Raw genomic sequence first — 15,496 nt, 5'->3', positions numbered from 1 at the left:
GGGAGAGAAAAGAAATTCAGAATGTGTGGAAGGAAATAGCCCCCAGAATTATTATTTTTAAAAGCAACCAGATTGTACAATGCATGCAAACCATACCTTTTTGCATAATTTATTCCAGTAACATGCTGGATAGATCAGTTGGTAGAGCATGAGATTCTTAATCTCAGGGTTGTGGGTTCAAGTACCAAATTGTTGTTGTTGCTTAGTCGTTTAGTCGTGTCCGACTCTTCCTGACCCCATGGACCAGAGCACGCCAGGCACTCCTGTCTTCAAGTACCACATTAGGCAAAAAAAATCCCTGCATTACAGGGGGTTGGACTAGATGACCCAAGTAGTCTCTTCCAATTCTACAATTCTATGAATGTATGAAAAGGATTTATCTCTGAATGCAGTGAGTGAGGGGTTGTTGTTTTTTTGTGAGGGGGTGCTGTTTTAAGTTGAATGCACACTGAAGCATCAATAGATTTAATAAATTACCCAGAATACTTGCATGTAGGGACGCGGGTGGCGCTGTGGTTAAAACCTCAGTGCCTAGGGCTTGCTGATCATATGGTCGGCGGTTCGAATCCCTGCGGCGGGGTGAGCTCCCGTCGTTCAGTCCCAGCTCCTGCCCACCTAGCAGTTCGAAAGCACCATTAAGTGCAAGTAGATAAATAGGTACCACTTTATAGCGGGAAGGTAAACGGCATTTCCTTGTGCTGTGCTGGCGCTGGCTCGCCAGAGCAGCTTCGTCACGCTGGCCACGTGACCCGGAAGTGTCTCCGGACAGCGCTGGCCCCCAGCCTCTTAAGTGAGATGGGCGCACAACCCTAGAGTCGGACACGACTGGCCCGTACGGGCAGGGGTACCTTTACCTTTACCTTTACTTCCATGTAACGCACATATAGTAATCAGATTAGATTCTTCTCTTAGTTTAAGGAATCCTGCAGATGACAATTTTGTCCAGCATTCATGCTGCTTTGCTTGTGTAAAGCTTACATAGTGGGTAGAGTTTGTCCCGTGTTTTTTGAGCATTTGTTCTGATTTGCTTGCAGTGTGCTTAACCGACAATGAGCATTCATCCTGATTTGCTTGTGGGGTGTTTGTATGTCTTCTTATTAATCATTAGTTCATTCTACAGTTTTCAGTGCATTTCCCTGTCACTTTCCAGAGTGCAGAAAGTCTTTTTTTTTTTTTTTTACAGTGGTACCTCAGTTACATACACTTCAGGTTACATACACTTTAGGATACAGACTCCGCTAACCCAGAAATAGTGCTTCAGGTTAAGAACTTTGGTTCAGGATAAGAACAGAAATCATGCTCCTGCGGCACGGCAGCAGCAGGAGGCCCCATTAGCTAAAGTGGTGCTTCAGGTTAAGAACAGTTTCAAGTTAGGTACAGACCTCCGGAACAAATTAAGTACTTAACCCGAGGTACTACTGTATTTTTAAAAAGTGGATTTGTTTCAATAGAGCAATCAAGCACTTTAATTGTGAAGACCCTAGAATTTTCAACACTATACCAAGATACTGGAGACATAAAAATTGAAAACCACCCTAGTAATGTGGTGGTGGAGAAAGATGAGGAGGCATTCCAGTTAATCTTCCCTAAAGCGTTCCAGAGATTGCAACCATATGTTGCTGCTCAAAAAGTGTCAACCTCATCCACGTTTTAAAAATTCCCACCCACTCTTTAGATGTCAAACAGCATAGCTAATTCTACCAACTGCAAATCTCAAATCTGTATAATTAACCTAGAACCTCAAAGCTACGCAGGAACAACTGTATAGTTGGGGAGCATCTTCCAATGTTATCTAGCCCATCCCACTGCCATTTAATGCAGCAGGATTTATTGGGGAATATATCCACACCCCCAGTAGGCTTTCCTGCATACACTCCTTCCATTGAGTTCAGTGGAGTTAACAGTAAAGCCCAGCTCCAGTCTGCATGATAGGCAGTCTGTAAGAGGCATCTTGATTGGCTGGGCTATGTATAAAATCAGCTGTGGACCTGAGTGGGGCAAGTCACCACCTCTCAGCCAGCCAACATTACAGGGTTGTTATGTGGATAAAAGATGGGGGGAAAACTTGTATGCTGCCTTGAGTTCACTGGAGGAAGGATCCTGTTTCCTGTCCATCCATGATCAAAACAGAGCAGATCCTCCTACAGACTACGCTTGACTACAGAGGCTTCAGACTGGATATCTCTCTAGCTAAGGCTGCTCACAGATCTGGTCTGGCCTGGACAGTTTCCTTTGATGTATGAGATTACAAATTCAGTCTTGGGATCTCCAATTAAAGGGGATCATGTAGGGAGAGGTAGGAAAGCCTGCCACTATAGTAAGCCAGAGTAGACCATACTGACTAGGTGGGCCAGTAGCCTGGTTCTGTATAACTTTGATCATATTGGTTGTAAAATAGGGCAAAATATCTTTTAAAAAATATCAAGTTGGTGCTGTGGCTGGCCCTGTTTTTTAGGAGCTTCAGAAATAAAAGTTTTCATCTGCTGCAATCAACCCTGCAATAATTCTTCACCAACACTCTTTTTCTGAACACACTAATCAGAAATAGTGCCCACTTGAAATTGGCAAGGTGTCTTCTAAATTATTGATGCAATAGACCAAGACACCCTCTTGTGCATGTTCTGCCAAAACAAATGGGAGAAAGAGCTGAAGCTGACCCCAGATTGCAGTCAGGTTGTTAATGAACGTGCTGAAAATCCATCTGCTTTTGGTCCTCAAGAATTTATTGGTTGCAGAGGAGTGGCAAAACTGAAACGTTTGTTAGCATTCATATATCTCTCCAACCACTCTTTGGGATTTCCCTGCAGTAATACTCCTTCATCATCATCATCATCATCATCATCATCATCATCATCATACTTAATGTGTATATAACACTTGAGAGGCCATTATCTCAGTAATTATGCAGCTATAGAAAGCATCTGAGCCCTGTATAATCTATACTGGAGATATTTGGGGCTCAATGTTGAGGAGCTGCTAATGCTGCCAATTTAAAGAAGAGCAAAATTGCTACTCCAAATGGTATTCAGTACAAATATGTGTATGGATGAGGAATTGAGGTGTGATCGTTTGTTCAACGTCGTGGGAAGCTAGGAAGAGCACAGTAGCCAGCTAAGGTATTGGAAGAAGGAGGATAAATCGTGAGACAATTTCCTTGTGCTAGACAGAGATTCTTGAGCAGCTAGCTAGTTGAAGCTCCTAAATGCCTTCATGTCTACACTGTACTGCGTCTTAGATTTGAATAGCTCCGGAGGTTCCCCCAAGGATTAATAATAATAAATGGGGCGGAGAGAGCTTGGAATAGCAGACATTTGTGGCATGTTACAATGAGGGGGGTTGTTGGGGTGTGTGGGTTTTTGTGTTGTTGTTTTTTTTGGAATAGAGACAGGTTTGGAAATGCAAGATCTAACCATCACATTATTAGAAAGAGGAGAGGTTGCTGCTATGAAACGTAATGCAGCAGTCGGTGTGTGAATTAGGCTATTTTGCATATTGCCTTTTGGGGACAGGTGCTGTTGTAGATTTCACAAAGGTTTGCAAATAGCTTTGGAACAGGAGTGCTAAAGCAACATCCTGGCTTTTTGTCCATAATATTTTCCTGCCCGTTCCGTAACAGATGTCGCCTTGCTGTTGTCGGGGACGTGGGACATTAGGACCCAGAGGCTGCTGAACAGGAGAGGCAGAATTGCTTCTCTCTTTTGTCATCTTCCCTTGCCTCTGCAGCCTTCCTCTCCTGATCTCCTTCAATGGTGACTGACCATCTCTTACACAGCCAGGGAGCCAAACCACGGTAGGACCAGACCCGATGGCCTCTCCCAGGACTATAACAATTGTAGCCCTCTCGGTAGCCTTGGGGCTCTTCTTCGTCTTTATGGGGACCATCAAACTGACCCCCAGGCTCAGCAGAGATGCCTACAACGAGATGGTGAGTGGTACATCTGGGGTGGGAGACATCTTACTGCCAGCACTGGCTGGCATTCATCCTCTTGCAGCCGCTGCTGTCTGTTTCTATTTGCAAGTAGCATCAGCCATGTAAAAAGAAGGCAGCTGTTGCTGTGAATGTGCCAATGGTGGGAGATGGGAAACAAATGGGTACCACAGAATGACATCCTCATCCTTATTTGGCTGGGAATAGAGATCAAGAAGCCTGAGCCTCCCTTTGCGGCTGCCGAAATTATATTTCTTGTTAGCTGGTGGTTTGGCTCCTGTGGCATTCATTTCTAAGGCTGCCCTCCACCCCCACAGCAAAAACACCTATAAATTGAGAAGGGCTGCCGGAACAGGGGTGAACAGGATGGGGGAGAGCTCTGCAAAAAGATAAATGTATCTGATCTGAGAAGACTCGATCGCAACATGGGTGCATTTTGCCCATCAAGTGAAGTGGCGTGGAGGGTGGCAGTCCCAAGTGATTTTTTAGGATTGTGAGCAAGGTAGCATAGGGCACTGGATCCCTGTTCCCTCGCCTCAAAATGATCTAAAGTGGATCACCTTCCCAGGCGAAGGACAGAACCAGCCCAAAAGAACGAGGCAGCTCATGCCAGGGCATGAATTCTGAGTACCATTTAAAAGCCACAAACTGTAAAAAATTTTTTAGCATATTGGCACTCTGTGGGGTATTGTGGATATTTTGCTGAAAGTACCAAAATGCATTGGGTCAACTCTGTCAAAGGGTAATATGATTTTGTCCGCTGCCTGCCCTCTAATTTCTTTCCCAAGAGAAGGTTCTGGAAAATGACAAATGTGGGTCCTCCATAAACCTGGGATTTCTGGCTGAGATGGTGCCAGTCTTCCAGTTAGTCAACATGCTTCCATTTCCTCCTGTTTCTTGCCTATAATTAATCCACCAGCGAGCCCCACCTATGTTGCGATGCAGGAAACCAAAGTGTGACTGCCCATCATTTAGTCTTCCTGCTGCTGCCACCTCAGCTATGTTTTGCCCATCTATCCTAGATACATTATTTCTTTATGAAAATGGCTAGAGTTTCTTGGAAGTCCTAAGAAACAACTATGGAACTTTCTGACATGTTCTAATTTTTCCTTGCCTTGCTGCACAATCTGGAATATCGGGGGGATATGGATCTCCTCCACTCTGCTTGTGCCAAGCCGCCTCCTTGAAGGACTGGCAAAATACTCTGGAACCCTTGAGTAAAGGGCAGCCATAGGAATGTTCAGTTATGTCAGGCTGCTGTAAAGCACAAATCTCATCAGCACTGTACTTCATTTCTTACCCTTTCTACCCTTACCCTCTTATTAATGAGATTTCAGTATCACTAGCATCAGTGACCTCATCAACACAGTCTTTGGTTTAATGAGGGTTTTTGTGATGGCCCTTTAAACAAATGCACACAAAAACAACCCTTTTCATATGTTATGTTACTGTCTAGAATTATGGTTAGACAACTTTGGTTTTAACAATATCTCAGAAGAGCCGGCTGCAGATTTCATCTCCCTGCTTTCCTATTCTTCTGCATCTCCCCTCTTTGTATCTTATTTTGAAAATCATGCAACGTATGTCTTAGTTTGCTTTTTCCTTTTACTAATAATCCTAATCTCATTAATAATAATAATAATAAAATCAAAATCGATATTAATAGAAATAATAATAATATCAATATTAATAGAAATAATGCCCATTATTTTCCAGCTGCCCATTATTTTTCTTATAAGCAAGATACAGTGGTACCTCAGGTTACATACGCTTCAGGTTACATACGCTTCAGGTTACACACTCCGCTAACCCAGAAATAGTGCTTCAGGTTAAGAACTTTGCTTCAGGATAAGATCAGAAATTGTGCAGTGGCAGCGTGGTGGCAGCAGGAAGCCCCATTAGCTAAAGTGGTGCTTCGGGTTAAGAACAGTTTCAGGTTAAGAACGGACCTCCGGAACAAATTAAGTACTTAACCCGAGGTACCACTGTACCCAACTAACTGATGCTTGGAATTTGCAACATGGTCTGCTTTTCAGTTTGAACTTGTAACTTTCAGATAAGAAAGGTGGCAGAGAGCAGTGTTAGAACCTTAAACCAAGGTTGCAGTCGCTAAAACAGGTTGCAGTCGCTAGTTGCCATGTTTGAGCAAAACGGTTCTGAAATCTTATTTTTCAAATGATGGACTGACTGTGATTGATTCTCAGTAAAACAACTGGCTAGTTCAGATGACAACCTTGAGCTAGTTTAAGAACTTTGAGAACTTAAAGAAGAAATGTCATTTAAACCAGGGATAGTCCATGTATATATTTGAACCTCTTTTTCTTAATGGTGATTGCTCCTGCTCTGGCTGCACAGAAAAAGCAAGTTGGTTCCAGAAATTCATTCTGATTGTGCAGAAAAAAATGTAAAACAGTCCAGATACAATGATCCTCAGATGGTGAAGGTATCAGGTGCCATCCTGGCACCCAGGTATCTTCACTTATTCGCAAATGGTCGAAAGCCAGGTGCAAAATGCTCCTCGCACCTGGCTAATTTCAAACATTGGCAGAGAGTGCAGATTGCTCTGACTGTTACTCTTACTATGACCCCTAACTCTCCTTTCAGGTAACTTCTTCCTTCTGATTACTCCTATGATGTGTGTGTCACATTTGGGGAGCTTTCTCCAAGTTAGAAAGACAAAGGTTCCCCCAAATCAGTGGTATGCATTATTTCATAACTAATGAAGAACTGAACAGAATCAGTGCCATTTTCTTCCTAAATGAATGCCAAGAGTAATAGATAGAGCTGATTTCGTTCATTCATTCATAGCATTCATTTCCCCATATCTTTAGATAAAAAGGCCCCTAGGGTGGCTTAAGTAAAGGTAAAGGTACCCCTCACCATTAGGCCCGGTCGTGACCGACTCTGGAGTTGCGCGCTCATCTCGCTTTATTGGTCGAGGGAGCCGGCGTACAGCTTCCGGGTCATGTGGCCAGCATGACTAAGCCGCTTCTGGTGAACCAGAGCAGCGCATGGAAACACCGTTTATCTTCCCGCTGGAGCGGTACCTATTTGTCTACTTGCACTTTGACGTGCTTCCGAACTGCTAGGTTGGCAGGAGCAGGGACCGAGCAACGGGAGCTCACCCCGTCGTGGGGATTCGAACTGCCGACCTTCTGATCGGCAAGTCCTAGGCTCTGTGGTTTAACCCACAGCCTATGCACCCTTGTGTTTGTCCCGTGTTTGTTGCGGAATCAGATCAAGCATCCATCAGCGGAATGAAGTTTTTCCAATTCAGCAGTAAATAGTGGGTTATTCCTGAGGAAAGTAGCAGGCCAAAAAAAACCCAACCCACCTCTCGGAACCAAAGTCACTTCAAAATTCAGGACAAACAGAAGCATGGATGGGCCCTAAAACAAGAGAACCCCTGCTCACAGGCTTACAATATAAACAAACAGAGCACACAAGAGAAAAGGGACATGGAGGGAAGATGAGATGGGGAATCAAATTCAGGCATCAGTTCTTGAACACTTGTTCTTATAACTAGTAGCTGGCCCAGTTCAGGGGTTGGAGGTGCCTGATGGAGCTTGTCTGTCACAGTAGAGCTCTTGAAGTGAGCTCTGCTTCTCACCTCTCCCATTGAGTAGGCTGATGGAATGGTTGCTCCCAGGTGACACTTGAATGAAAGGAGGCCTAATGGTGCTATTTTTTGTGACTTCATCCCTGCGCCTCACCTTTTTTTGGTACTAATGCCTTCAGGTAGCTGCCAATCTATTTTCCCAGATTTAAAAGTGTCCATATCAGAATAAACTGAAAAGCTTGCCTCGATAGATGTTTGACTTTCCACGCCATAGTTTGAAATGTACACCTTAATTCTTAGGAGCCATAGGAAGCTTTGCGAGAGAAAATAAGAGAGATTTGGGGAAACCATTTCCCGTTCCCGAGGAAATGACGTTGCAGGCTGGGGCCAAGCCCTACCCACGCGCACAGGGAGAGATACCCCCTGTGCCATTGGGGTGGTCCTCGGCCGTGTCATCCCTGGCCGACCAATCCGGACAGTCCGGGGCATGGTGCGGGCTATTTAAACTGCCCATGACCGAGGACTCGCCCCCTTTTCTTCCTGCTCGCTCAGTTCTCCCTCCCTCCCTAAGGTTAGGCTCTTTATCTCTTGACCTTGCTATGGACCTTGGATGGTCACCTGTCAAAGGGGCCTGGTAAGAATTTTTTCCACTTGGTAAATTGGCACCGGCCATTTGGCTTTTTGCCTACCTCGTAGCAAATCGTCACAACTTTGTAAGGTTTGGCGGTTAGGCATTGGAGTGTTTGGTTGAAGGGGAGGGGAGGTAGTGGCCATCACCTACCCCTCCTAATTCAAGGGTATTCCGTTAAAGGAATCTGAGGGATGTGGTCTCTGTCCAAAGCCCCAGACAGGGAGCTAGGGCCGTGGCACAACACCTAGCGGTCACCCTGGGGGAGTTCCTAGTTGTTGTGCATCACTAGGGCTCCCCCTACTGGTGGTTAACCCTTCCAAGACTTCCTGTGGATGCACAGGAGTCAGATATAGTCGTGTAGTTTCCAGTGCCTAAGCCAATACCACTCGCATTCTATAACCAATAATGTTGTGGCCTTTTTCACCCATTAACCCAAAATACTCTTTCATGTGTCTTTATTCCAACATCCCAGGTGGGCGGGGGGGGGGGGGGACCTTGCCACGCAAGGTGGCCCTACCTGTACTTACATACCAACTTGAAAGCATCTGGTCACCTCCCCCTCAAGGTGGCCAGTGTGTATGTGTGATTGTGTGTATGTGTGAGAGAACGAACTTAGACAGATTCTACCAGGCGTGGATGTGGAGTCCACTATAGGGTAAGGTGTTAAGCGTCTAATCTCCTTCCTCTGTTTTCAGACCTGGATGGTGGATAGTGGGTGATGGATGGTGGATAGTGGATGGTAGATGGTGGACCCACACATGGTAGATGTTGTTGAATAATTTCAGTTGTATATGTGCTGTGGGGTTTGTGTGTCTGCATCTTGTTTGACCTAGTGTTATAAGAAATAAAACTGCTCCTTTCCCATTATGGGGTACCCAAGAGCCCATATAGAGTCCTTCTGTAGGTTCTCTATCGGCAGGAGAAAATAACAGAGACCAACCAGAGAATACTGAGAAGCAAAGCAGCTAGTATTAACTGCTGCAACAGGGTTCTCCCCCACACACAAGAGAGAGGAGGAGGACCCAGAATAAAGGTGTGCCCGCCCTTATATAGACATTTTAAATTACCCACCCTGGAGTCCAAGACTACCCCCAGAAACATCATAAATGCATCACAGAAGGGGTATAGCCCAAGACAACCCCCCCAGATACATCATACCTAGGTAAAGGTAAAGAGACCCCTGACTGTTAGGTCCAGTCGTGGCTGACTCTGGGATTGCGGCACTCATCTCGCTTTACTGGCCGAGAGAGCCGGCGTACAGCTTCCGGGTCATGTGGCCAGCATGACTAAGCTGCTTCTGGCGAACCAGAGCAGCACACAAAAACGCCATTTACCTTCCCACTGGAGCTGTACCTATTTATCTACTTGCACTCTGACGTGCTTTCGAACAGCTAGGTTGGCAGGAGCAGGGGCCGAGCAACGGGAGCTCACCCCGTCACATCATACCTACATCACAGAAAAGGCGATCTACAACAGAAATCTGAAATCTCCTGTCTGGCAAGTTACCTGATTGCATTATCTGGATTTTGACCACTCCTTTGTTATTATAACTGCTTAATTCCTGAATCTAGGTCACAGGCTCACATCCTGCTCATATCTTGAATGTGCCCTTAAGACAGGATTTGTGAGGACAGGATTTGTGAGGAAAGAGACAATGGGGAGGTTTCCCACTTTGACCTTGCAGAGAAATAGTTGAGGTCAATTTGTTCAGGACCTTTTCTATGGGGTTTCAGACATGTGGTTTATATATACAGTTATGAACATTTATTTTTTATATATATGACCTTAAAATTCTTATAACACTAGCAATGTGAAATGAGGATATTAGTGATTCTGAGCATGTGTAGAATGAACAACATTCTGTAGGGCAGCCAGTTTCCTTTTTCCTGAAATGGGGATAAGGCTTCCCGATCAAAAGGTTATTTTCCTGGTCAGTTTAGAAACTGGCACCTCTTTTTTGTTGTTGTTGTTGGGGACAAAATTAATCAAGAAGAGAAACACAATATTGCAAACTAAGGACAGGGAAAAAAATCTATTGTTTTGGGAATATGGGAGTTAATCTGGTTAAATCAGCAATAAATCTTAGGCTGCAATACTAGTTCCACGTACATGATAGTAAGCCCTACTGAACTCCACTGGACTTACTTATGAGTAGACGTGTTTAGGTTTGTACTGTTAGTTGCTTAATTGTAGGAACTTCAATTATTTTAAATTGGGGAATTTCTTTATTTAAATCTGCATACATTGGTATCTGACAAAAACAATTATTCTAAGAGGAACTTGAGGTCCTCCAGATGTTGCTAGGCTACAACTCTTAGCCTTAACAATAACAGTCGGTGATCAAAGATGATACAAGTTGCAGTCCAGCAACCTTTGGAGGGCCATAGGTTCCCCATTCGTGTTATTTGTTGTTAGCCACTCTGAAGACATTAGTAAAAAAGCAGAATGGCAATAATAATAATAATAATAATAATAATAATAATAATAATAATAATGCACTTTGTATTTATATGCCGCCTCCCTAAATATTCAAAATACTTCTCTAGCTCTGAAATCTACCTTTATATTCTTAGTGGTTAAGTGAATGGGGATTCAGTGCTATGGGACTAAATTTTGAAAAGATGGATTGTAGACCCTGCAGATGGGCTCAGGTGAACTCAGTGGCTTGAAGTTTCCATTACCAACTTTGACAATTCCTGAACAGGGATAATCTTGCCACAATGGACTATATGTTGGTAACCTCATCATTGTTGTTGTTTAGTCGTTTAGTCGTGTCTGACTCTTTGTGACCCCATGGGCCAGAGCACGCCAGGCACTTCTGTCTTCCACTGCCTCCCGCAGTTTAGTCAAACTCATGCTGGTAGCTTCAAGAACACTGTCCAACCATCTCGTCCTCTGTCGTCCCCTTCTCCTTGTGCCCTCCATCTTTCCCAACATCAGGGTCTTTTCCAGGGAGTCTTCTCTTCTCATGAGGTGGCCAAAGTATTGGAGTCTCAGCTTCAGGATCTGTCCTTCCAGTGAGCACTCAGGGCTGATTTCCTGAAGAATGGATAGGTTTGATCTTCTTGCAGTTCATGGGACTCTCAAGAGTCTCCTCCAGCACCATAATTCAAAAGCATCAATTCTTCGGCGATCAGCCTTCTTTATGGTCCAGCTCTCACTTCCATACATCACTACTGGGAAAACCATAGCTTTAACTATACGGACCTTTGTCGGCAAGGTGATGTCTCTGCTTTTTAAGATGCTGTCTAGGTTTGTCATTGCTTTTCTCCCAAGAAGCAGGCGTCTTTTAATTTTGTGGCTGCTGTCACCATCTGCAGTGATCATGGAGCCCAAGAAAGTAAAATCTCTTACTGCCTCCATTTCTTCCCCTTCTATTTGCCAGGAGGTGATGGGACCAGTGGCCATGATCTTTGTTTTTTTGATGTTGAGCTTCAGACCATATTTTGCGCTCTCCTCTTTCACCCTCATTAAAGGGTTCTTTAATTCCTCCTCACTTTCTGCCATCAATGTTGTGTCATCTGCATATCTGAGGTTGTTGATATTTCTTCCGGCAATCTTAATTCCAGCTAGAGATTCATCCAGCCCAGCCTTTCGCATGATGAATTCTGCATATAAGTTAAATAAGCAGGGAGACAATATACAGCCTTGCCGTACTCCTTTCCCAATTTTGAACTGGAGTTGTTCCATATCCAGTTCTAACTGTAGCTTCTTGTCCCACATAGAGATTTCTCAGAAGACAGATGAGGTGATCAGGCACTCCCATTTCTTTAAGAACTTGCCATAGTTTGCTGTGGTTGACACAGTCAAAGGCTTTTGCATAGTCAATGAAGCAGAAGTAGATGTCTTTCTGGAACTCTCTAATTTTCTCCATAATCCAGCGCATGTTTGCAATTTGGTCTCTGGTTCCTCTGCCTCTTCTAAATCCAGCTTGCACTTCTGGGAGTTCTCAGTCCACATACTGCTTGAGCCTACGTTGTAGAATTTTAAGCATAACCTTGCTAGCGTGTGAAATGAGTGCAATTGTGCAGTAGTTGGAGCATTCTTTGGCACTGCCCTTCCTTGGGATTGGGATGTAGACTGATCTTCTCCAATCCTACTGTAATGTGCTATAGGAGGGGCTACCCTTGTACTTGGTTCAGAAGCTCCAGCTAGTGCAAATTGTAGCTGCTAGAATGCTTAGTGGGACACTTAGCTATGCAAATATTATTACATCAGCACTGTGAGATCAGTGATGCTTCCCTGTTTTGTGGAACATTTCCCCCAGGAAGACATGCTTGGTTCCACCACTATCAGTTTTTATTCATCCAGCTTTTGAACCCTTTTTGGAAGGTAATGCATGTTTGCAGCCTCTTCTTCTGCTCATCTTTTTAGTGAGGTGGGCTAGATCAGCCCTGATTTACATGTTACTGGTGGGCATGTAAGGATGTTTTTACACTTGCTTGTATACATGTTTACAATGTTTGTTTCTGTAAGTCACTTTGAGTCACTTTTGTGAAAAAAACGTGCAGAAGGAGGAGAAGCAGCCGCAGCTATTGAGCCAAGTTCAATATTTGTTGTTGACTTTTGAAGTCTTTGAGAACTTGGGCCCACACTACCTAGCTGGCTACTTCTTCTGTTACAGAACAAGCTTATATTTCATATATTCCAAGGAGACCTTGCAGGTCACTTTACAAATGGTGGATTGTCACTTGGCGACAGTGTAGAAATGGGCCTTCTCAGTGATCGTGCCCAACCTCTGGAATGCCCTCCTTCAGGCTGGAGGCAGCAAAGACTTTTAAATTCCTCATAAAAACTTACATGCTTACTTCAGCTTTCTTGAACTCTGACTCTTACTTTGTAATTTGTGGGTTTTTTTCCATGCATATATTTGCGACATATGGTTTTTAGGAATTGTTATTGAATGTTATTCTATTTTATTCTATTTTTATTGTTTTTACATAACCTGCTTACATATTTTCATTGTATTAATCAGTACAACATTTTATAGTCAATTATTAATAGCCAGGGTAGAAAGACTCTGCCTCAGTGAATGACACAGGTGACTGAGAACTCTTCAACACTATGGTGGAAGAAACTGAATATAAGATGGAAAATCCCATCTCTGCCTGTGCTAACAACTTCTTTTTATCTCACTTGTGGCTTTGCTTTATTATGGGCAAGACTGATCTTCCTCTCACAGCTTTAATCAAGTAGAAGCTGTACTCCACTTAGAGCCTGTATATTTAGATTTGGGGGGGGGGGGGAATCTGTATGTCAGATCCCAATCAGTACTGAATCCCATGTTGTTGCTGCTTTTATTTCAGAAACGAGCCTACAAGAGCTATATCCGTGCATTGCCCATGCTTAAGAAGATGGGGGTCAGCTCCATCATTCTCCGCAAGAGCATTGGAGCCTTAGAGGTGGCCTGCGGTATTGTCATGACACTCGTCCCTGGACGCCCCAAGGACGTGGCTAACTTTCTGCTGCTGCTGCTTGTTCTGGCTGTGCTTTTCTTCCACCAGCTGGTGGGTGACCCACTCAAGCGCTATGCCCACGCCCTGGTCTTTGGAATCCTGCTTACCTGCCGCTTGCTGATCGCCCGTCAGCCTGAGGAGCAGTTGCCAGAGAAGAAGACCCTTTCGGTGAATGGAGAGGAGCAGCCACCTCTTGCGGAGGCAGCCCCAGAAAAGGGAAAAATCAAGGTGTCCTAGTGGGAAGCCTATGAGGGACACACAGGGACCCTCCAAGCAGCTCTCTCCAAAACCTGAAAAGATTTGCATTTCTTTTTCTTTTTGTGGTTTTTGTAAAGGGTTACCTTTTGGAGCATGGGGAAAACCTTAATCTGCCGGCTCTACAACAGCTTGGCTTGTGCACTCCAAACCTCTAGAGCTGCTCTCTCCTGTGTCCCACACACATGTAGACATGACTTAATCTAATGGTTCTAGAGGGGAATAAATGTACCATGTGGTGTGTGTGTGTGTGTGTGTGCGTGTGTGAGTGAGTGAGTGAGAGAGAGAGAGACTGAACTGCTTAACTTGAACTGCCTCTGCATCCGTCTGTATTCTTCAGAGGCAAAAGGCATGGGAAGTTCCAACCCTGTGCTTGCTCACCTTCCCAGTACTTTGCCCCTGTTTGCCTAGCATCTAGCACTGGAGTGACAAACCTTTTTTTTCCTGCTTCAAATGAGCCAAGTGGTGCATCCCACCCACCTATCTCAGCAAGAATGCTGTATACCCAAGAATAAACCCAGCAGTCATTCCCCAAACCCTTTCTATTCCCAATTCTCACTGTCTGCTGCTGTCAAAAGATCAGGGACTGCTCACTGTCTGCCTACACATAAAACTGCTTTTTCAGCCATCCATTCACTCTAACTTTAAATAAGTGACAGGTTACTGTGGGTGGGTGAGGGCTTGATGCTAAGAACAGGATTCATTTTCCATCCAACATGGGAATCTACTGATGAGCCAAGACATAGTCAGGTCCCTGTTAAGAAGCTGCTTCAATTGTTTTAGTGTTGAGCTTGGAGGGCAAATAAACAGAAAGGTTAAACTGTCCTGGGAAATAAGGTTTTTAAATGGTATGTTGCCTTTTTTGGTATTGTCTGGTTTGCATTCTCCACCTCCTCCTCCCTTTCTTTGCCCTCCCCATTAATTTATAAAAATAAACTTTTTGAAATTTGAAGGAAAATGTCTTTGTATATAGTTGATTTTTCATGTGTGTGAAACATACTTAGGATTGAAATGCCTTGCATCTGCCTGTGACTTCCAGCTTGCTATTAGTAACATGATTATTTATTCTTGGATGATAGAGGGAGTAAGCCAGGAACCCCTCAAATTATATGGGGCCATGGATTCTTTCAACTTGTTATGAGCTCTGATATGACTTCTCTGAGTACTGGGGTTGTTATACTAGAATAAGCCCTTAATATGATATTCCTGGATAAGGGAAGAATCAGGGCTTCAACACAATAAATGCTGCTGGTGAATTTCCCACCTCAGAAATGACTATGTGAAAGGACTGTGTGACCAACTCTTAAGACTCCATCCTGCAGAGGTAGAAGAGGCCCCATAAGCAATGGTCATTCATCTACAGCAGGGATGGGCTAAGCCTGAGAGACATGGTCCACATTTCCTTCCTTTCACTGCTGGATGGGGAAAATATGGAATATGCATTCACAGCAAGCTTGTGAGCCAGGACCTTCCCACAGCACTGTACCTAAAGACTTAATATGGCAACAAACCCAGGTCAATGAAGAATCCAGCTCATGTATGTCCAGATGGTAACATTAAAGAATTCAAATGATTACTCTAGACCAGTTGATTTTGAACTATTTTGTTAGAATCCCTGGGGTTTAAAGCTTATGGGGATCTTGACTTTTTCAGTCACTTTTTCAGAT

General features: G+C 44.1%; 1 protein-coding gene across 1 annotated transcript; it reads left to right on the top strand.

The window, feature by feature from the left end:
* Window positions 1-3,671: 3,671 nt before the first annotated feature.
* Window positions 3,672-15,410, top strand: TMEM35A (transmembrane protein 35A). The gene is made up of 2 exons (XM_081179502.1): window positions 3,672-3,925; window positions 13,425-15,410. Exons 1-2 carry the CDS (start codon window positions 3,806-3,808, stop codon window positions 13,809-13,811), a joined length of 507 nt encoding a protein of 168 aa, XP_081035628.1. The 5' UTR covers window positions 3,672-3,805; the 3' UTR covers window positions 13,812-15,410.
* Window positions 15,411-15,496: the final 86 nt, after the last annotated feature.

Source organism: Podarcis bocagei (assembly GCF_964188305.1).
Source record: "Podarcis bocagei genome assembly, chromosome: Z".
Taxonomy (NCBI): domain Eukaryota; kingdom Metazoa; phylum Chordata; class Lepidosauria; order Squamata; family Lacertidae; genus Podarcis; species Podarcis bocagei.
This window is presented reverse-complemented; position numbering and strand designations above follow the sequence as displayed.